The sequence below is a fragment of the Oxyura jamaicensis genome, chromosome 2 (genome assembly GCF_011077185.1).
Source record: "Oxyura jamaicensis isolate SHBP4307 breed ruddy duck chromosome 2, BPBGC_Ojam_1.0, whole genome shotgun sequence".
In the NCBI taxonomy this organism is placed as follows: Eukaryota; Metazoa; Chordata; class Aves; order Anseriformes; family Anatidae; genus Oxyura; species Oxyura jamaicensis.
In genome coordinates this window covers 149671761-149695971 of record NC_048894.1, presented here as the reverse complement: position 1 = coordinate 149695971, position 24211 = coordinate 149671761, and the positions used below count along the sequence as shown (strand labels likewise).

At 35.9% G+C, this 24211-nt stretch overlaps 1 protein-coding gene across 1 annotated transcript in view; it reads left to right on the top strand.

The window, feature by feature from the left end:
- ADCY8 (adenylate cyclase 8) overlaps window positions 1-24211 on the top strand; it is a 122354-nt gene that overhangs the window by 36187 nt on the left and 61956 nt on the right. Inside the window, exons 3-5 of the mRNA XM_035317647.1 lie at window positions 10382-10512; window positions 12513-12624; window positions 22976-23103. Of these exons, the coding sequence (XP_035173538.1) occupies window positions 10382-10512; window positions 12513-12624; window positions 22976-23103 (371 nt within the window). The remainder of the gene's footprint in view (window positions 1-10381; window positions 10513-12512; window positions 12625-22975; window positions 23104-24211) is intronic.

The window sequence follows — 24211 nt, the reverse complement described above, 5'->3', positions numbered from 1 at the left end:
GGTTATTATTTCATGTGATTTCTGTGATGGATTTGAACTCAAACATTCTAATGGACCATTTGACTAGACAAGCAGAAGGCTGGTTTCTGGGTAGGAACTCACTTCCTACTGTTCATATGCAGCTTTTAGGACAGAAGAAGGAGAGCACATCCCTTAGTCTCCAGAAGTCTGCTGCCGGCCTATTTAGTCTTTCCTGTTCTCTGTGGAACAACATTAATCTTGTCTAAATCTCTTCTCCATTAGAAAATTGTTCTGTCTGACCATTTATTTCCCTGCTACCTCTGCTTCCTAAGGACTATTTCACACTTGCCTCTGCAAGAATTTCTATTTCCCATAGCTTTAACAGGCCCTCTGCAGACTGATGAATTCTGTGTTTGTTTTTTTAAAGAAGCTTACATGTTTTATCAAGCTCTTACAGATCTAGATTTTAATCAACCATCAGTACTTTGCAACCTTTAAAGTCAGAACAGATTGGGCTGAGATTGGAAAGGACGCTTTAAGAGGGTTAAACACTATAAAGTCATCTTCTCTGATATTGGTGCTAAGAATATGAAAATCCGTCTAAACTGCTATGAGGATAATGTTCAGATTTGGTTTGAAAAAACAATAATCTGAAGTTTAGAGGTCACATGATTTTTAAACGAGTTTTAAATGCTTCATAAATACAAATTGTGATAACAGTAATTGAGCTTTTATTTTCAGAGAGGAGACAATAACCTTCCAGTTAAAAATTCTGTGTAAACCTCTGCTTAGAGATTGCATTTTAGCCAGATTTCTTCTGTATATGAAACTCAGACTGTTGAATGTGAGATGCCAAAAAAGGTTTCCCAGTTCTTCAGACTTTTTATAATAGTGGTGTATTTCTCTAAAGATCCCAGATCTCAATAAGTATTTATTCTTGGAATTGCTCCTTTGGTATTTAGAGGGTCATACTTGGTATAAAAACTGGGTTAATCCAAGAGCTGAAGGGATATGCAGACTTTATATTCTTCTTAATTCATATTGTGATTCAGAAGCTGACCTAGGTCCCTTAATAGATTTTTATTCCTTACACAAAAATAAATAAATAAATAAATAAAATAAAATAATGTAATATAAATAATAAATAAATAAATAAAATAAAAATAAAATAAAATAATAAAATCATACACACTTATTCAGACTTGAGAAGACTGAGAGGGAATCTTATGTTTACAAATATCTTAAGTGTGGGAGATGGAGGAATATGGCCAACCTCTTTTCAGTGGTTTTTGGGGACAGGACAAGGGGCAATGGCCCAAAAACGGAGTACAGGAATTTCCATACCAACATGCAAAATAACTTCTTCATGGTAAGGGTGAAAGAGCACTGGAACAGGCTGCCAAGGGAGGTTGTGGAGTCTCCTTCTCTGGAGATATTCAAGGCCCGTCTGGATGCCTACCTGGGCAACCTGATCTACAGAACCTGCTTTGGCAGGAAGGTTGGACCCGATGATCTCTTGAGGTCCTTTCCAACCCCTACAATTCTGTGATTCTGTGATTCCGTGATTATGTTTCTCTCGGTTCCAGGGAACACATTACAGGACCAGCACATTCATTCTCTACATCTTATTGTCTCAAAATGCCTCATCTGCTCACTTCCACTTTCAGTACAAAACACATTTTGCATGTCAAACTTCAGGTGTTGTTTATTCACATTCTGTTTGTCCACACTCTATAAATTTGCTGATGATGTTTGTTTCTTATCCTCAGAGTGCAAGACCCAGGTTTTGCTTTCAAGTAGAATTGTAAGGTAAAATTAAGACAGAAATCATGCTCTGCCTTCTCTTCCATTACTTGTAAATCTGGACTAGTCACATGGGCACAAATAGAGTAATGAGATTTACAACCAACACTACAGAGTTCAGAATCAGACACTAAACTACAATTTATAGAGGGAAAAAATAACCCTGAAGAGTGGCAGGACTTCAGGCATGGGAGTTTTCCCTAGAAGATATTGGTGAAGAATAAAACTGCTTCCCATCTCTTTTGGATTCACTAGTGATAATGCTATTTTCCAAAGCTTTAATCTCTAAAGCTGTTCAATTACTGCGTTCATCAATAGTAAATGGTACTCGTAGCTCATTGATCAGTATTTGGTGGCCTCTGATTTCCGTGTTCTCAGCTCCTTGCTAAGGAGAGAGGTGTCTAATAAAGAAAGGAAAGAAAAAAAAAAAAAAAAAAAAAAAAAAAGCCATTATCACAGCTATCACTGGCTCATGACCCATGCTGATTGCCTCAAGGAAGTGGACAAAGGTGAAATGAATAAGGGGAATGAAATTGTTTAAGCCCCCTACAGCGATGAGACACTTCTGCCATCTGGTCTGCATTGCAGTCATCTCTGCTTAAATAAAGAACTTCAGGCTCCAAACTCATCAGGCTAGCACCTTTCCTGAGCTGTAAATAGACTTACCTCTTTTAAGGTCATTTTTATTTCTTGTTCAGGATGAGAACTTTACACTAACTTTCCTTAATACCCTGGAATGACTGCAGGAGTCTTTCAAAAGTCCTTATAATCATCATAATTCATAGGGATTCTGATGTCCAAACAATAGTTTTAAATTCTCTGTAAATGAGCAGTATTAATTCCAAGCTAGCCAGAGGCAAGTCACTGATGCAATTGTTAAGATAATTTAAGGTAAGATAAAAATTTTGGATTAAGGTTTATGAATAGGTTGAATGTCTTTCACATCATCGGTATTTAAGTACCCACCTACAACTCTATTAAAAGGGATTTGATTTTCACAAAGTGACCACTGTTCCACTTCCTGAAACTTCCCAGGGGAAGTTTTATCTAGCTTGTGCTGTTTAAGATTGGGGTCTTGTAAGTCTCTCACAAGATAGATTGTCTGGATTCCTTGTTTTGACCAGAATGGTATCCTAGCTCTTTTTCTTGTTTTTGTTCTGCAGTGATTGAGTCATATAAAGCTGAGAATAAATGGCATGTGAGCTTGCTTTCTGACATCTCCTGTGTCATTATCTACAATAACTTATACTATTGAGAAAAGTATATTTTGTTGAAGTGGTCTAGTAATTTCTGAAATGGCAAATAAAGTAACAAAATGGAAAAATAATAATAATAACAATAATAAAGAAATCTAAATAAATAGAAAGTAAAAATAGTGCAGAAGAATTACATGATGATTCAACAGCAGCAAAGTCAAAGCAGTTCTAGAAAAGTGAAAGTGTACCAGGGCATAGAACTACAGACATTAAAGTCAGATGGGGCCAACCTGATCTTTTAGAACAAAATTGACTTGTAGCAGCCATTTTATTCTCTCATTTTATTCATGTAAAACAAGGAATAGCTTAAGATTATGCCATTATGGAATCTGTCTGCAGAATATGTTCCTGTCTTTCTTCTGTTCTTAAGGTACTGCTTTGCCCTTCCTGTTCAGACTAACTGGAATTTATGGAAACTGATGTTAGAAAACAGTACAATGCTTTTGTTATTTGTCATATTTTCATACAAATGTTTTTCTTCTGGATATTTTACCTCTATAGAATCACCTAACACAAACAAAGAAAGAAAAAAAAAATAAAAAAAAAAAAAAGAGAGAGACAGATAGAAAAATAAAATAATAATAATAATAAAAATTACAAAGCCATAAAATTTGCCTTGCGATGTACTGAGTATGTGTTTGGATTACTGCAGCACCGGACAGCATTGCTTATAAGCATAAAATTTCATGTCAACAAGACAGCATAGTAATACATGTTGGTTTGTAATGTCTGCTTTTCACTGTATGTCTTTGTTGCGTGATAGTTTTTCCCCTTGAAATATAACTCTAACATGTTCTTCATCTAAGAAAATCATGCTAGGATCCAGCCAAGCAGATCTAACAGGTGGCTTCTGATGTAAAGGAATGAAAACTTTCTCCCTTCAGCTCTTAGCTCCAGATGTGCTCTCCTCTACTCCTGTGCAGTTCAGTGCTGCTTGTGTGACCTTATGGTGAGCTGACCATTGTGCCAGCACCACACAGAGCAAACATTGGCTTAACTTATGTTAAATATTAATCATGTTGCTTTTAAAAATATTTTATATATTTTTCCTAAGTATTTTATGGAGGAATACTATTTTTCAGTTAAAAGATACAGCCGCTGAAGTAACAGGTACTATTCCAAAAAAATCTCTCAGCAGGAAGTTTTTCCATCACCTCCCAGCATGATACAAGATAAGCTAAGTTTTCAAGAGTCCAAAATGATTTTGGAAAAACATGAAAATACAATCTGGAAGCCCTAGAACCAGAATTCTATGGCTCAGGTTGCATAGGGCAAGCAGGCATTAAGATTGCAATATTCTTACATGATCAACTGGTTGGTGAGAAAGGAGCCTACTTTGACACCTGACAATAGACTTTTAATCACCAGGCTCTGCCAGGATTTTGTAATGAGGCCATTCCTTACTCAAACAAAGCAAAGGAACAGCAGTATCTTGCAATCCTTCCCTCTAGCATGTGCTACATTATACTGTCTCATGCTGTTCTGGGCAACGTTATTGAGGAAACAAATGGATAAAGTGTTGTTCTTACAAAAATTCTGTGAAAGAAGCTTCTTCCTTCTCATGTCACCACAAACTTCATAATACTTCTCAGTTAACAACTAATTAGGCACCATTATAAAAAGCCATGACTCTCATGAACACTGGGTTATCAGTTTGGATGAGACCCTAGATTGTATTGTTTCATAACCAATAACTGAAAACAACAACAAAAACAAAAGTCTTCAAAACCTCCTCCATGATCTGGCCTTGTTTCTCTCTGAGAACAGCAGATGCCTGAATGGAATTTGCAGCCAAAGATGGGATAAGTGGGAATGGTAACTGCCTGAATTCCAATAAAATAAAGTTGAGATAGCTCATATCACATATTACAGCAATAAGTAGCAAAAGCTAATAGGCAACCTCATAACCCCATTGAGTCTGAACATATTAGATATTGCAGTTCCTTACATATTTTTTAATTACTTGCTATCGTCTTGATAACACACAAGAAAGAAAGGCTGCAAATAGATTGTCCACTGTGCACTAAAACGGAAGGAATTTCTCTTTAGAGCTGTTCATCATAACGAAAGGTGTTAATTCCCATTTTCTAGAGTGGCATCTCTAGTAATTACATTTATTCTGAACAGTGTCACATTTTCAGTAGAAAACAATACCATTTTATCTTCTTTCCTTAAATGTAACAAAAGCTTATGTGTTTCAGAAAGGCTAAAAACATTGCTCCGAACAGCATTTTTCTCATTCTGTTAAGTTCAGTGATTAAGACTATAGAGTCTCCATGGTATTAATTACAAATATTGTTAAGGCCAAGCTTGGCAATTCTGGCAAAATGGTTCCTAAAAATCAAGATGGAAAATGTGGAATGGTTTCTTTAGAATCTCTGCTATATTTAAGATTTTTTAGGTATGTCCATTCCATTTTTACAAAACTGCATTGGGAATAGCCAAAAGCAAGTAATTCCCAAATCAAAACACTTCCACCCACAAATATCTATGGGTTCACTCATCTGAATGTGTAGAGGAGGAAGAACAAAAGTTGAACTATCCTTCAAGTAGTACTTTTCATCCCTGAGTGAAGCCAACACTGATAAAGAGTTTGAGAAACAATGGAAATTCCAGGATAATATGCACAAAATTTCAGCCTTTGCCCTTTACCACCTAAGGGGAGCTGGTACTAGGAGCTTATGCAGACAGCAGACCCTGCTGGGGTGATGTCGTTCCATATTCTGCAGGGAAACCTTGGGGAGGAGTTTGGTCTTCCTATTGGCAACCCCCTGCAGGCACCAAATTGCTTGCTGATGTTTTGTGCCTGTTGGCATTTTGTTCCCTTTGATCAGCTCCAGTAGAAAGATTTCCAGTTCTGTTTTTATTCACAAGACTTGAGACCTCTTGTGCTGGTTGACTGTCCTCAAAAATGGTTCTTACAGTTTTTATTTACTCATCAGGGACTTGTCCCGCTTTGCTGTGAATGTGCCCAGCTATACTTGTGTGGTTGAAAGTATGGTTGATACCCCCTGATGAGGGACACATGTATCACAGACCACAGGGAAGTTGTTCAGTAACAAATGACTATTATAGTTGCATGAAAAAAGAAGTGGGCATTAGAGGAAATGTGACTGTTACAGTCTTGGGACTTTAAACTGACATGTGTGACTCATGAAGTTATTTTCCTTTATCACTAAAGTTTTTACTTCACTATTCCTAAATTTTCCTGAAGGGGTGGATAGAGTAGGAGTCAGCTCCAGATTTGGGCCCCTCCTAAACTAACTGACTACATGAGCTTTATATCCCTGAGCTCCCACTACAGTCACCTGAGATCTAGTCAATACAGACAATGGAACACAGAGAAACCTACAGAGCCCAGGATATGGTTGACTTTCTGGGCTGCAAGTGCACATTGCCAGCTCATGTTGAGATTCTCATCAACCAACACCCCCAAGTCCTCCTCAGAGCTGCTCTCAATCTATTCTCTGCCCAGCCTGTATTTGTCAAGGTCCACCTAGATGGCATCCCTTCCTTCCATTGCATCAACTGCCCCACACAGCGTGGTGTCATCAGCAAACTTGCTGAGGGTGCACTCAATCCCACTGTCCAAGTCACCAACAAAAATGTTAAACAGCACCAATCCCAATACTGACCCCTGAGGAACACTACTTGTTATTGATCTCCACCTGGACATTGAGCCATTGACTGTAACAATTTGGAGCATGACCATCCAGACAATTCCTTACCCACATCATCATACATCAGATCCATACATCAGATCCATGTCTCTCCAATTTAGAAATAAGGATATCATGTGGGAAAGTGTCAAATATTTTGCACAAGTCTCAGTAGATGATGTCAGTTACTCTTCCCTTGTCCACTAATGTTGTAACCCCATCGTAGAAGGCCACTGAGTTTGTCAGTCATGATTTGCCCATAGTGAAGCCATGTTGACTGACACCAATCACCTCATTTTCCATGTGCCTTAGGACAGTTTCCAGAAAGATCTGCTCCGTGATTGTGTCAGGCACAGAGGTGAGACTGACTTGCCTGTAATTCTCTGGGTCTTCCTTTTTCTTTTAAAAATAGGAGTTACATTTCCATTCTTCCAGTCAGTGCAAACTTCACCAGACTGCCATGACTTCTCAAATTTGATGGACAGGACTTAGCAACTTCATCCACCAGTTTCCTCAGTACCCACAGATGTATCTCATCAGGTCCCATGGGCTTGTGCACCTTAGCTGGTCTCAAACCTGATCTTCTCCTACAGTAGGCAGTTCTTCATTCTTCCAGTCCCTGCTTTTACCTTGTGGGATTTAGGCTAATTGAGCTTTGCATATTTCCATACTGGATACTTGTTTGACTTGTGCTGGACTGTCTCATACCTGTCACACACATGAATGCAGAAACCCTTAGGTGTTATTTTCTTTTAGTATTTTTCCACAGCGTGACAGAGGTAATAGAGAATAGTGACAATGAGGTGTATGTGTGCTTCGAAGCAGCATCCTGACAAGAGCTCTTTATATGATGCAGTATTAATAGAAGAGGACTGAAGTGGAGGCATACTAATTAACCTCCATTTTTATGGGTCATTGCCAGATCTTATGTGCAGCCAAAAACATTTAACTTACCATAGTAAGGTGCATGAAGTTTAGGGTATCAAATGTGCTGGGCACATTTATCTTGGCTTATTGAACACATGTCAAGTGAACTCTCCTTTGTTTTAAATAAATGTTGTCAAGCCATTGCCTGATACCCTCTTAAGTGTATACAAACAAGCAGTATAAGTTTTTCCTGATGTGAAAAGAAGCATGTTCCTTATTTTTAGCCCCACATCTGTTAAAAAGTGACCTTTTAAAAATGTTTTGTTAACATATATGTCATAAACGTTTCAATCCTAAACAGGATTTCTATTTACTTCCTATAAAGATAAGGTAGATTTTATTTTATTTTTTTACAGTGAAGAGATTTTATGTTATTATGAAAGAATCTTCAGAGGAACTCATCAAACACTTTAATCATATGGCTCTCTGAAATAGTGATATGATTTATTTCAAGGGTGGATTTATTATATGGCCATATTGAGCAAAGTATTATAACAGTGAAAGAATAAGAGAATATATAGCCTAAATACCTTCTGTTATAGGAGGCTGAAGGACACGAAATATCAAAAATACTTCTGATTCTTGGAAGATAATCAGCTGTTGTTCCCAAACACACTATCTTAAGAGACCATGAGATATTTGTTTGAGGGTGGAACTACCTCAGGGCCAGACATTTCTGTGAAAACCTAGGCTTGCAGGAGTGGAAAGGACCTCCTGAGGGACTGGTATATTTCTTCTTGTCACAAGAAACACATGCAGTTTTTACACATCAGAAGTGGAGGGGAAGATAGCGAAATTCACAGGTGAGAAAGACAGAAAAAAAAAATCAAAACAATGTAGCGGTGCTAAAATTAGTACTATCTATACGGAGACATGGGGTAATTGAGGCAATTGTCCAACCTGGGCTTTTTACCAGAATAAAAGGTGTTTGCCAGAATAAAGGGTTACCTCACTGCATGGTAGCTCACTGCCTGCTCTGTATTAGTTATCCCTGCCTCTCATTTTTTTTTCCTTTTGCTAGAGGAAACCCTGGTTAAGTGAAGTTTTGCAGAGCAGGTGGATTAAAGAATAGCAGAGTCTCTCATCTTGTGCACTAGCATGCTATGCAGACAGGAGCCCAGAAGAAATCTGCTGTCTCTAAGAGGAACATTATGCACCTCTACTCCAAGTGAAGCTATTAGCAGCATGTGCTTTGCCTTCTTGAGTAAACATACAGTTCACCTCAGCTGGGGTTACCATCTAGACAAATCAAAGCGTTTATCCACAATATGTTATCATTGTAGTTGAGGATTATTTACTAACCACTAAAACTACTCAGAGTGGTAATTCTTCATGCTTTTCAGTACAAAACATAAATGTTAGAATCTGTCTTGCCTCCTAAAAATGCTGGAGAGGGATTCCTTCATTTATTTTATTTTGTTTTATTTTATTGTTTTATTTTATTTTATTTTATTTTATTATTTTGTTTTATTTTATTTTAATTTCATTTTTTATGAAATAAAAACATATTTTATATGTTTCATCTACTGCTACATTTCATTTATGTCATCTAATCCTGCTGACATCAAAAAGAGAATTTTCATGAAAGTTTTTGTCTTTTACCCACATTCAACCTTTGAAATGAGATCTAGATGTTTAAACCACTCAAGTGTTTTATGAAAGCTTTGGGTTTTTATGTGTTACTTTTGAGATTCTCTAGTAAATATTTCCAGCACTTGAAACAGAAGAGTTTTAGCTGTGTGATACGATTTGAAAATGGAAACGTGAAAGAGTTCTACACTCCAGTATAAACCCATACTTGCACTGGGCCCTCCATGCCTTTTCCTTGTGGTCTTATACATTTTTTATACAGATCATGATGTCACACAGCAGTTCACTCATGTCCTCATCTTTCAATGTATTGTATCATGTATTTTGATTAGCAAGAGTATATATGCTCCATAACTTGCAAACACTTTCTTCCATTTCTCTTTAAATTTAATAAAGATTGCTCTAGTGAAATGTATGGGCATGGATGGATAAAACAAATTCTGCCAGTGACACTGGATGCTTGTGTGGGTACTCCAGCCACTAAATGCACTGAATACTACATAGTTGAAGGTAGTTGTTATGGCTGTGTAATACTCTTTAACTATTGTAACCTGATTAATATAAAATCTAGTTTATTGCTAAATCTGTCCCATAAAACATTTCTTATGTGTGCACTAGTTTATATTATCACTGTTTTTAAGCTCTGACAATAGAAGTAAGTTTTGTTTAAATGCTGTCCTTTTCATTAGGTGAAAGGTAGTAAGATTCCTCTAGATATGTCTCGTTCCAGCTTCATCTCTAGCTTTATTAATAATTATACAGTTTATGAATGCAAAACACACAGTCTGGAATTTCTGATAAATAAGCAACCATGAGAATCTGATCCTACTTGCTTTGGAGGACATTCAAATTCCTTTGGCCTATATCTGTTAATCAAGTTACCACTGCTAAAATGGAGTGCTTGATATGTCTGTAATTGATGTTTTCTGAGAAGCTTGTAATGGACATAACTAGAATGGGTATTTTAATAATAAACAAGTAAGATTAAAACATTCAAGGGAAGAATTTGTAGGAAGGGTTCTTGTTCTAGATTCAGGTTATTAATGTGAATTATCACAATTTTTTAGAAGGGAGAATCACATCTGAATTACCAGTTACCCAGCTGTTCTAGTAACACAGAGCTCAAACAGTTTATGTGCAGTACTAATTCAGTCTGATACTAATGGGGTTTCCTCTTTGTTTTAGGAACGGCTGGTGCTTTCTGTCTTACCACGGTTTGTAGTTCTGGAAATGATAAATGACATGACCAATGTAGAAGATGAACATTTGCAACACCAGTTTCATAAGATCTACATTCATCGCTATGAGAATGTCAGGTGAGTGGTGGAGCCTCTCTAATATTTGTCTTAGCTGCTGCTAAGTGTATCTTGTTTGAGAGTTCTTACATTGTTTTATCCATTAATAAATTAGAAAATTAATGGACTTCTATATAATAACTGAGCAGATAAGCACTTAGGTGCCTTCTCTTACTCATCAGGATGGCTGGATGCTTTTGCCCTCGTGAGACTTGTTTGAGCTGAACCTTTAGAGCTGAACCATTTGTGTATTTTATTTTACTTTTTCACTTCAGTTGTGTGCTCAGGGTTACAATGAATTTGAAGCTGTGCCTGCATGTAGACACAGACTCTGTCACAACCTTCCTAGTGACCCTATGGACTGAGAAATGAGAAGACTGTAAGACCCTCTCAAATATGCAGACATGCCATGTGTCTACTCTGATTAGTAAATATTTTCATTCAGTCCTTCTTATTATCACTTTCCTAATTCCATTATCCCCCCTATTAAATTTTGCCTATCCCAAACTTAGGTTTAAGAGTAATAGTAATCCCAGAGCTGCTACTCACTTAATAAGTACTTACTGTCCTTTTCCATCAGGAGGATCTGCTTCCATTCTATAGTTTTACAGAATCTTTGAATCAAATGTGATCCCTCACAAACAGGATATTTAGATAAGTCCATAACATTTGCCATAAATTTGTCCCAAAACACATGGGCAAGTTATTGAACTGCCATCACTCAATGAAGGAAGTGAAAAATATGCATCCTTGGATATGATGGGATGTGATTAGTTAGAAAAGCATATACTTTGCCTTTTGATGAAATACAAATATAACTTTGTCTGGAAAAGTTAAATAAATGCAATGTTGAATTTTATGGAAGAGTAAATCTGCTTCTTCTGTGGTTTTGCAGCACCTCATACATACTCTTTCATTAAATCTAATGGAAGGTCTCAAGGACCCTTGCAAAAGGTTTGCTTTGCACTAAATTAACATATCTTTTATTACCCTTTTTCATTCTCAGTAAGTGTTGCTGTAGAGTAATCAAAACAGAGAGAAGATAGACCTTCTATTTGAATGGAAAAGAGTTTTATTTAAGAATAAAGGATAAAAAGTCTAAACATAATTTGGAGCACAAATGCTGGTCTGTTCCTATGCATGCTGCCACAGACAAGATCTTTCAAAAATGTTTCTCACTATTTTTCCTTAAATGTTGAGCACACAATGAACCAATGGGGTTATCAACCCTTAAATTTAGTGTCCCATTAGGTTTCTTTTCCTATTTTGATAATGAAAAAAGGAGAAATTGGTCATTTGAAAGTTGTATTTTTATCACTATCTAGGCTATTATTGATACTCATTCCTCTTTGGGTAGTTTGGTAATTTACCTTTTCTTTATTTTTCTTTTCTTTTCTTTTTTTTTTTAGAGTAAAAATCCCACACAGACTTTGAGCCTTTTACTTTATCCTCATCAAATTGAGTCTTGTATGGTACATAGCTGTGCAAAGCCTGAAGATCACTATAAAAAAATAAACTCTTTTAAATCAAAGACACTGTAAAAACCCATGTATATAAACATATATAAACCTACTCACAAATAAACTATTAACAGACAGCTGGGTGACAAGTCTCTGTGTTTATATGGTCTTCTATACTATGGGTTCACGATGCCACAGTCTTCTCACTGATAAATGGGGACAACAGGGCTTATTAAGTCTTAACTCTGCCTTTCTGAATGATCTGGAACTCCAGAATTAAATAAACCTTTTCCATTCTTGGTGGTATTTCCTTAGTCCTTTTAATATTTTTATTTGATACTCCAGAATCTCCAAAAGTGTAGAGCAAAGATAGAATGACTTTAAAATATTTCCTTACTTGTAATTTACTTCTCAGTAATTATCTTCTCAGATCACACCTCTAATAGACACTGAATAAACACAGAGCACACAGAACACATACAATGCACCAGACTGTAATTTATCACATGGAGTTACCAAAGGAAATAAACTGCATTATTAATATTTTTATATTTTTTTTAGCATTCTTTTTGCAGATGTTAAAGGATTCACCAATCTCTCCACGACTCTGTCAGCCCAGGAATTGGTTCGAATGCTGAATGAACTCTTTGCCAGATTTGATCGACTAGCACATGTGAGTCAAGCACAGCTTATTTGCAAAGGGGCATGGAGTTAACTCTGTGTTTGGGAGCTTTGGGGAAGATACTATAACCACCATTCATATTTTTCCCACTGGGAGTTTATACAGCTACTGAGGTTGGAAGACTGACAAATTTCATCAAAAGTGATAGCAAGTGAAAGCTCAGATAGTTATCAGAGCTTTGGGCTTTTGTAATTCTGGAGATTGTCTACCACAGTTTCTATTGAAGTTTTGTAGTTCTAGTTCTAGTTCTTTCTGGATATTTTTTTTTTAAGACATTATCTTTATTTTGACTTTTCTTCTAAAAACAAAAGAAGGTCAGAAGACCAATTCATTTAAATGATGCATAATTGGCCATCACAGTAATTGAAAAGGTTAGTTGTTAGCACATTTTACAGCCTTTTGGTTGAATCTATCTTAATCCACAATGAAATTAATTAAACAGAGTAATGGAATTTATTATGTTAGACAAATCAGTTGCTACTTAATTTGTACTACATAATAGAAAAAAGCTAAGTGCAAAGCACAGAAATACAAGCACACTATAGCCAATGTTCAGCTTTGCTAGGCTTGTATTTTCTTTTCTTTCTTTAAAGTTTATTTGGTCAAAGACTGGTTTTGTTACCACTGTCTTTAGGTGTCCACATGTGAGTTGGCTAACTATCTGCTGTTGTAGCCAGTGAAGGTCTAGTCCTTGCACTTTCTCTTGTGATCTTTGAATTTGATTTTCTCTCCTATACGTCTTTGAGTAGACGAATCCAATTGTTTAGAGAAATCCTCTAAAAGGCAGAAGACACAGGGAAGAATCAGTGTGGAAGCTGAATGTATTTGACAACAATGGTTAAAGTGATCTAACCATTACTAATTAGATTTATTAAATAAATAAATAAATAAAAGGCTTTTGGTTATATTCCTTGGTTGTTGTTTCTAAGACCTGGATGTCACAGTCCCTGTCTGGTGTCCTGAAAATAGAGATTCCTAACAACTCCAGAGAGGAACAGAAAATCTGACACAGCTCTGCATGGCTTTTGCTCTTTGTGTCCTAAATGTGGAGCACTGCACTGTATAGAAAATCAAGATGTCTTACTCAGGGTTCTGGACAATCATGAATAGACTATCTGCCTAAAATATCGGTGCCTAAATCTTGCAGTGGGCTTAACATATGTCCTTGCAAAAGTTTGGAAGTGGACATGGACTGATCCATGTGACCCATTACATGAAATTTAAGTATGTGTGATTTACATGAACCTAAATTTTGCTCTGTTGATGCTATAAGAATCTTTCAAACCTGTTAGAGGTGTTTCTCTCAGGAAAAAAATAAATAAATAAAAATAAAAATAAAAAATCATCTGATTGTCCCAGAAGATAAAGAAATTCTCATGTGTCTTGGGAATCTATTCCATTGCCTTAACACTCTCACTGCTAATTTGGTATGCCTTGCTTCTCATTTGATTTTTCCAGATCTGAATTACATCCATTGATTCTTGCTATGGCCTACTTTTCCTAGACAAAAGAGCCATCTTGTAGCCCCTGATTTTCTTCGGGAATACATCTGTGTCCTTTGATCAAGTCAGATTTCAGGTTTCTTTTTGATAAAATAAATAGACCAAGCTCATTGTGAGTCTTTTTTTCTCTGTAAGATTTATTCCTTCAAATTATACTTGTAGCTATTTTTCTGGGTTATGCCATTATTATTATTTTTTTTTTCAGAATCTCTTTTAAGGCACAGCTACCAGCACTGAAAACCATTTTCTTGGACTACCTTCTACACAGATCATCACCTTTCCTCCTATTTTCTATTTCCTTGATCATTGTCCAAAGATCACAAGTTTCTGGATATAACATGACCACAGTATTGTCCTGAAAATTATTCTTTTATTTTTTAAGGTCTTGCTGTCTTGTTATAACACACATGCCTGTGTGGTGCTTGATTATTTCACCAGTCTTATTTTTCCTGCAAATATTATTAGCAACAGTTTCATACTTCTCTATAAATCTTTTTGAAAAGAGATCCTTTCAAAAACTCACTGTAAGGATCTTCCCCTAATGAGGATTATACATTAGCACCTAGAATTCAGATCTTTCACTTAAATAGTTCTTAATCAGCTTAAGTAGAGTAATCATAACTCTTAATAGTCACTGTTATTCAAACTCTTGTTTTGCTTAGAATTACCATCAAAGCAAATAAGTCAATTGCTGAAAGCCTGAGGCAGTTTCTTTGGATGTTGAGTAAAATCCTTATAAATCTTTATTACTTCCAAATAAAAATCATATTCTATAATTTCATGTAAAGGATTGTTTGACCTGGTATATATTCTTATATAAATCATACATTATTAAATAATACACTTTTTCACAGCTTGCTGAACAATATAGTTTAGCTTTGTTTCTTGTTTCTCTTATTCAGCCTTTGTTTTTCTTCTGCAATGCAGAAGCAATGAGAGCTCTGATTTTATTTTTATTTTTTTAAAAAAAATCTTCATCTGGTTGCATCAAGTAGTATGACATATGCTTATGAATATAATTAATAACAACGAATTCCATAATATCTGTATCCTTACCACAGAACACTTTAAATCAAAATTAGAACTCAGTTCAATATTTCTTAGAAGAAAGAAATGTAATGTTGTGTAATACAGCTACTTACCCCTTCTAATTGCTCTACGATATTTGTAAAAGATTTATAATTATTAAAGATGAAAGAGGCAGTTGGAAAAGAAGAAAAACAAGATGGCATAAAACAGAGATGAAGAAAAGCTTTCTCTGTATATCCATCTACTGTGAGGTCTAAACAGAAACTTAATTAATATTAATGTTTTCCTTAGGCAGAAATTCTGATGAGAGAATGGAAATAATCTGACATTCAGCAAGATACTTTAAGCCTAAAAAAGATCCAGCTTTTATGAAATAATACTTATTTCTGACATTTGTTTTTCCTCTGCCTTCTACACAGTGACAGATGTCAGCAAATACTATGATTTAAATAGTTTGTCGTATTTATTAATGTATCTACACTATGAGTAGATTTGGTTTCAGATATGGCAAGGCAAAGAGTAAAACCCTAAAGAGAGGAGGACACATTTGTAAGTTTTGTCACAGTACCAGCTGAGATGTAGTCTAATGTCATTGAGATATAAAGGTAAAATCAAGACACAACATTTTAATTTAGACACAAAAAATGTTTGTGTTAGTTAAACACACAGTCATATTTGAAATTAGAGCCATCCTTAAAATGAAGCATTGATTCTGAAACAGAAATCTTTATACAAAAGACTGAAATTGTTGTTTCATATAAGAATTTACTGTTTAACCTGTAAGACACTTCATTTCATTGAAATGTCATCAGCTTTCATTTGATAAACCAGATTATCCATGCTTCTTACTTAGAGGATCTGTAGATGCTAAGTGTAAGATTCACAGTTTAAAGAGATTTTTTTCTCTTTAAGTCAGTAGCCTAGTGTTAGTGGGAGAATTATGTAATGTGAATCACAGGTTACTTAGACGTGTTTAAGAATTTTTTCTAAGAGAGGTGGTCTTTTTCTGTAACATTGGTTGAATTGTGTCTTAGGAGATTTCAGACAACCTGCTAAAAAGTTCTCCACAATGGAATTATTGGTCTTGCTTGTGAATAGAGTTTCCAGGGCTGGAAACCCATCTAACTAGTGAGATCTTCAGCCAAGAATGAATCGCATAACCCCTGCACATGACCTCACAACAAAGAGGGAAGAGTGGAGGGCATTAAAGGCTCCTTTGTCTCCTCAATAAAGACACTCTTGTTGCAGTGTTTTACTTTTCCTTGACACATTTTACTTCTGAGGTGGCAGTGCTTTGTTCTTTTGTGAAATGATCTTTAAGCATGTAACTCTCAGAACTCCCTAGAGTTCCTAAACAAAACTGTCTAAGTAAATAAAGGTGTGAATCTCCATTCTTATATGTTTCGGGTACTGTATTGAGAAGTTAACTGGATTATGAGCATACATATTTGATATTTAATTAGTTATAAGGACATTATACAACTTTATAGTAATAGGGAGAAGTGAATATTCTTTTTGCAGTGCTTAAGGTTTTTCCCTCCTCACCAATGTCAATAATTAATTGTCTAATACCAGTGAATAAACAACACTACTAAACAATCTTCTTACTAAACTTATAGTATTTCAGATGCTAAAGAGTCTGGTAAATCATCAAAGGATCTAAAGCCAAATAAAGCAGTAGTCCATAAGATAGTTTTAGAAATGCTTGTCACCATAACTAATCTACAGGTATTTTATTAAAAAGTCAGATGAAAATGACAGATTACATAAATAAATCACTGTGGATGTGGTTGAAATTTTTGGAATAGAATCACTTAAGCCCAAAAAAAAGAAAAGAAAAAAAAAAGAAAAAAGCCAAAACAAAACAAACTAAAACCAACAAAACAAACGCTTTGTTGACTAAATTGAAATTTGGATAAAATTCTGGGTTTACAAGTGTACTACTGAGAAATGTCCACCTTGCCCTTTATGCATCTGCAGTCTTAGAAAATCCTAAGAGGCACAGGTTATGCTCATTTCCATGCAGAACTGCACAGAATCCCAGAATGGTTGAGTTTGGAAGAAATCTCTGGAACTCATCTGATCCAATCCTCCAGCTTAAGCAAGGACATATAGAGATGATTGACCAGGACCATGTCGAGGCACCTTTTGAGGATCTCCAAGGACGGACATACCACAACCTCTATGGGCATCCCGTTCAAGCGCTCAGTCATTCACATAGTAGAGAAGTGCTTCCTGATGTTCAGACGGAACCTTCTATGTTCCAGCTTATGCCCATTGCCTCATGAAATTCAATGGGCTCTGCCTTTTCAGGAAAGAAACACACCTTGAATCACTGCAACAGGAGTGTCTGTACTTAAAAACCATCATGGCACCATGTACTAATCAACACTGGTTAGGAAGAGTGGTTGCTCACCAAATACAGAAATCACAGTATGGCAAGGGACATATGCGTAGATATATCAGAAAACTCATGTAGGAATGTGCTTTAGTTCCTTCCACAGAACAAGATACCCCAAAATCATATTTCCTGTCAGCCTACAGAATTCCTAGCCACCCAGCCATAGGTTAGTCTCCAGAAGTTATTCTTTACATGATCTGTTAAACTGGTGTCCAGTGTAAAAATATTTAAGTATTCCCTGGTGTAGTTGGAGGACCCAAGATGGCACATTGTCATGTATTTTCCTTCATCTATATAAAAAATAGAAACAGTCTTGGCAGCCATGACCTGATCCTCCTGACTGCCTGAATCACCAGACTAGACAATTTCCTTCCATCTGGCTTTGTCAAGGTCCTAGCTCTGTTTTCAAAAGTGGAAGACCTGCAATAAGAGAAATCTGCATGGACTTCTTTCTTGACCCCACTGAAACCAGCCTGCTGATTAAGAGCTTTGGCCTAGGCCCCATTCATGCTGAGAAAAGCCTTTTATCTAGGTATCCTGTACCTTTAGCAAACATTTCAGGAGTTGAGCTGTTTCATACAAAGGCCAAGTCCCTGCTTCCTCCTCTGACACTTTTAAAAGATTTACGTGTATAACCTCTTTGTTCTACAGTTCAGCCTCAATAATTTCTCAAATATGGTGTTCAAATTTTATCTTGAAATTAGACAAATTGGTAATGTGGATTTTCTTATGGGCTGTTAAGTAGCCTATTCCCTTGAAAAGTAGGTGAAGTGATTAATTCACCACAGACAGATTTAAAAACATGGCGTAACATACAAAACACGTTTCCCCCCTCTCCTCAGAAATTTAGCCGAAGGAAACAAGAAATATTAATGAAGTTTCTGTCAGCTTCTTTCAGTAACTTGATATTTGAGCAACTCACTTCTTCAGTTCCACTTTATGACAGTTTACTTTGTTCCCTTTCCAGTCACTAAGGGTGTATTTAATAAGCTTAAACATAAGTCATTCAAATGCATGAGGTAGTTATCTATGAAAGAGCTGCATATTTTCTTTTGCACTGAATTAAGTTGATTTGGGAAAAAAATAAAATAAAATAAAATCTTGTCAATTACCTCTGAATCCATCTAGAATTATTATTATTTATATCTGAGTGTTTGAGCCTGTTCAACATCCCCAGGCAAAAATTCTGATTTCAAATGGTCTTGGCAGAATCAGGCCCCTTAATTTTTCACTTGTATCAAATGAGAGGCTACAAATAAGGAGGAAAAAAGCCTCTATTTGTGACATGCTTTGAAATTAATTGATACCATCAGCAAATAGCACTACTGACTGAGTTTGGGGAAGGGTGCAAGATGATAGATACTGATGTGAATGTCTGAAAAACATCATCTGTCATGTACATGCCCAAGGAGAATTTCTGAAATTACTCATGAGAAGGTGAAGGGGAGTAGAATAAAATAAAGAAAAGATCATGACAGCCTAAAAGTAGCATAAGAATTTAAAACTGCCATGTAACAACTGCTGCATCAAAATTCTTGTACATCCATTTTCTCTTATTTAAGTCTTTTACTCATTTTACAGTTACTTCATACATTTTTAGATTTTTCATCCATTTTTATTTAATGGTAACAGATAACTATTTGATAATTTGAGCGAGCTTTAGAGTGTGAGGAAAGGTGATCCTTAATGCTGCTGCTATCATTTTATACCACTGAAAAGCAGGTAGGCACAAACAAAACTGTCTTCTATTTATCACTGCAGCATGACTAGTTGAAGGACACACACTACCCATAAATCTAGGCTTAATATACTAATTCAAAAGACTGGCAAAGCATCTAACTTAAACTGGTGGTGTGATTCAGCTACAGAGTTATCAGAGGAGATCTCAGGAGACCACACAGTCCTCCACTGCCAAAGCAGATACTATCAGTCCTCTGTCCTTCCTTACAGTTGTTGAACTATCTTTCACTAACTAAAGCATTTCCAGTGATAAAAAATCCACAATTTACTTACAAAATAGATATGGGGAATATAAAATGTAAAGGAAAATATAAAAGGGGTAAGGACAATATAACCATACTGTAATACATTTATCAGTCAGAACAATTCAGCTAACAAGACAAATTAGGAAGACAAGGAGTCATTTAAATGTTCCTTGTGGATTCTATTGCCAATAGAGACATCCTGCATGGTTCTTGCACCAATGCAGAAAGACATGTCTTATGTCATGTCCGTTAGTGCTGTGTGGGTGCCTCACATACCCAGGGGTCTTTCCAATGCACCATAAGCTTATGTGCAGACAACTGAATTAAAAGCCCAGCTGATTGCTTTAGCTGTGAGCTGAAACACTATAGGTTTAATTGAATGCATTGCCTGGCTCTCTTTTGACTGTAATGGCAGCCTTGGATTCTGGCTGACATATGGACACCTATATATAGTCATCTCGGTTTGGATATCTCAGTCTTGTAAATTACTTCTTCCTGAGCTTTGGCAAATGACTGTAGAGATGACATATCAAGACCAAAAAAAAAAAAAAAAAAAAAAAAAAAAAAAGCACATTCATGTGCAGCTGAAATTATTTCCTGTGTCACATGCACTCACATTTGCATACATCAAACTCTCATTAGCAGGTCTTTTTCATTAAGATTCTTCTTATATTTATCAAAATCACACCTTTTTGTAGTGGTCTGTCTTGTTCTGGTTTTCAGTAAAAGAGGAGACGTAGCCATGACAGAGGTCTCATTTGACTTTAATAGAATCAGTGCTTCAGCCAGTTTAAATGAGACATTTTGATCCAAACATATGGGCATTTTTCCTGCTGCAGACTGAGTTTTCTAACTGTGTGGAATTAGATACTCACTTAATAGGGAAGTTCCATGTCTTCAGATAGGAAGGTACCACAGAATCAAGACTGTGTTGTAAATTTTGTATATAAGAATGTAATTATAATACCAAAATATCATAGTATACTACTTGAGTCATATCTCTCTTTCTTTCCTGGAAATTGAATATTTTCCCATTTATTTCTAATTATACTATGGAATTATCAGTTTTAATTATGTGTAGTGGGTCAGAATGTTGTTAAAGTGCTGCCTTTTGCTTTGCTGCACTTCAATCAAACTAATATAATGTTATAAAAGCTTTTTTTACTTTGTTGATGTCAAATGACAAAGTATGGAATTCATTGAATAGCACTATTAGCAAAGACAAAGAACCACAGAATCTGTGTTTTATTATATCTTTATATCTTTGCTATTTTTCTAAATGAGGAGCACAGGAATGTTTGAAGATGGACACTGACAGTTTAACATGCACTGAGTTGTGTCCCTGAGTGCTCATTACTAGTTGATTAGCTGTGGTGTTTCATTGTTTTTACTGTATAAACAAAAATTTAGATGGAGATTGATGTAAAGTCAAATCTCTCATTCTTTCCATTGAGCAGGAAATGTATAAAAATAAATGTTTCAGTGGATTTTAGGATGTGAAATTTCAGTTGCAAGCCTATGAAACACACTAATTGCTCATTTGTGTGGGTCTGCAGAATGAATTGAAGAGAAACGAACAAGGAAAGAAGTGTTACATGTGAAATTTGTCATTTTAGAAGCCTAAGTATAGTTTTTAATTTCTTAATGAGACTTTGTCATCTAGATATTGCACTCTTAGAGCCAGTGATAGTAGTAACTGGAGATGAATCCAAGGCTTCAGACACAGTCAGCTCCTACTGATGGTTTAAGGAGATTTCAGGGTGAATCAGTTTGTTTTGTCCCTGTGACCAGAGCAAAATTTACCTTCACTGGTATGTGTTAAGCTTCAGCTGACTTCAGCAAAAGCTTTGGGTACAAAGATTTTGGGTGAAAGCTTTTGGGTGCAAAAGATTTGGGTATGAAATCATGCTATGTGCAAGTGTGGCCTCACCTGACTACTGTGTACAGTTTTGAGTGCTACAATGTAAGAAGGCTAAAAAACTAATAAAAAGTGTCCAAAGGAGGGCAATAAAAGACTCGATGATGATTATGGATCCCTTTCAACTTGGGATATTCTGTGATTCTATGATTTTAAGTGTTTAGTTTTTTTTTTTTGTTTTTTTTTTTTTCACTTTGGATTTTTAAAGACTTGGCTGAGATTCAATGCAAAGTTTTATTCTTTCTAGGCAAAATCTTGAATAATAACTTGGATTCCCATTCATTTGGCCAGTACTCAGTTCCTGAGACACTGTCAGCATTCATGTTTGCTCCTGTATCCTACTTAAAGTTGTCTTTTCCCCAGTGGGACTAGCGTATCCCTGCTCCCCTTTGATTAGTGTAGCCTTCACCACAGGTTGGTTGAGAGAAAGAGAAGAAAAAAGCTGAAACACTACAGGCAAAAATTTGCTATGATCTAATGAACCAGATTTAGAAATTGTTATATTGCGTCCCAGTAATGACTGGTCTTAATTTTAATGTCCTCTCATTGGAACCTTTACTGACTGAAAGTTAATCTTGCATTTCAATGATTTCCCCATCATGAAAATGCATCCCTGACTCAACTTGCAGTACGTCCTTCCCCTATGCACTTGCAGTTGTGTCCTCTAATTGTTATGGTCCCTCTTCTTCGGCATTGATTATCACCTGTGGATACCAGGCCAGCAGAATACTTTGGGCATGATTACAGTTTATTTGGGGCTTACTTGTTCTTCTTGTCTGGGAACTGCAAAAGTTTTGGCAACTCACTAGAAAAGGATCTTCTAAAACAATGATCTAATCACACCGCAATATGCTCTTTCAATCTATCTAATCACACCCCGGTATGTTCTTTCAGTCTGTAAGGATACCGTTAATAAGTATTTAAGAAATAAAATTCAATATTTGCTTCTAGGGTAAAGGATGTTTCCAGCTGGATACCAAGTAAATATCATTTTTCCACAGTACAAGCCTAACACAAGACACCTTTGATATTTTTCTGATGCAGATACTTGATCAGCTCCTATAGCTGTTGGGAATGCGACAGTGGAAAATGGGTGGGAAGGGATTATCAGTAGAACAAAACAGGTTTCTCTCATTTATTTCCAGTGCAAAAAGGTGCAGAAAGAATGCCCTGGAGAAATATGGTCTAAAATGTGTTATTCATTATCTCAGCTGGTGTTTCTGAATCCTTGGCGTAGCTTCTAGTCTAACTCTGCTGAGACCTTTATCACCATCAGCAAATCCACCTCTGCCTGACATAACACGGAAATGGCTATTATCCTTTTTTTACTGAAAAAAAGTAAAGGTGATTTATTTCAAGAAAAAAATAAATCAAGATCATACTAATTGCAAACAGGAAATATCCATTACATTACTTTTCAGTACTATTTCCAACCAGTTTCAAATTCATCTTAAAATTATGCACAACTGCAAATATTTTCTTTCTCTTTTGATATATTTTCATCTAGGAACATCATTGCCTTAGAATAAAAATCCTGGGGGACTGTTACTACTGCGTGTCTGGGCTCCCAGAACCTCGCCAGGACCATGCACACTGCTGCGTTGAAATGGGGCTCAGCATGATCAAAACTATCAGGTAATATGATTTTTTTCTTATTTTGTCGTTGGTACTGACAATGTCTTGTACTTCCTACCTAAGAATGTTATTACTAGACAATTAGTTATTTTGGTGGTTCGGAGATCTCAGGGTTATCACTGTGAAAAGAGCAGTTCTTCAATCCATAAAAGGCACCATATGTGTAGAAACAGATGCTAAATACTATCTTGTGTGTACTACCTTGTCTATAAGCTAGTTTCCAAGGTAAAGTGTTGACACCACATTTAGTGTTTTAATTATTTTTTTATTGTATTACAAGGATTACAGCAAACAATTTAGTCTGCTCATCCTCACCCTCCTCTTAAAAATGACAACAGTATAAAGTGAGAACTGTTAAGATCTGTGAAACTTATTGCTCTCAAAACACACACAGTTACTGTGTTACATTGTCTGCAGCAGCTAGTCCAATCATTTACCATGACATCTCCAAAAGAGCTTTTCTCAGCCTTTTTTACACACTATATCATTTTTTTTCTGACATTCCCTTTTCCAAATCCCTCTTCTGTTGCTGTATTCCCTAAAACAGTGTTTCCTATCCTGAACATTCTCCTCTTCTTGTGGATGTTTTGCCATGCAATATCTTCGTCTGCTTCTTTTCCAGACTGCTTTCCTCCTTTAATCTGAGTGAGTTTCATTATACTAGAGAGTTAGGGTGCACTGCAGCTACTTTATTGAGATCTTAATAGAGAAAGAATTTGGCAAAAATTAATAAATGGAAAATGTAACTGAGTAATGATTATGCAACAATGATCTCTAAGGTTGGATTCAATTATCACAGACTAAATGTTGCACAAAGTAATCAATATTTTGCTTCTGGGATCCCCACAGTGAAAGTGAAATATGAATTAGAGAAAAAACATTGATGGAAAAAAAAAAAAACATAGTTAAAAATATTTGGAGATGCATATTAAATCAGTTGCATTTGTTAATACCATCCACAATGAACCCATTTTAAGTAATTTTTCTTTTCTGAGTTTCTCTGAATTTCTTTATATAAGTGGAAGTCTCTAAAATGCTGGTGTCCTGTTATGAAGCAGGTCTCAAAGACTGTACTCCAACAGAAATAGTACTATAGTTTGCATATCTT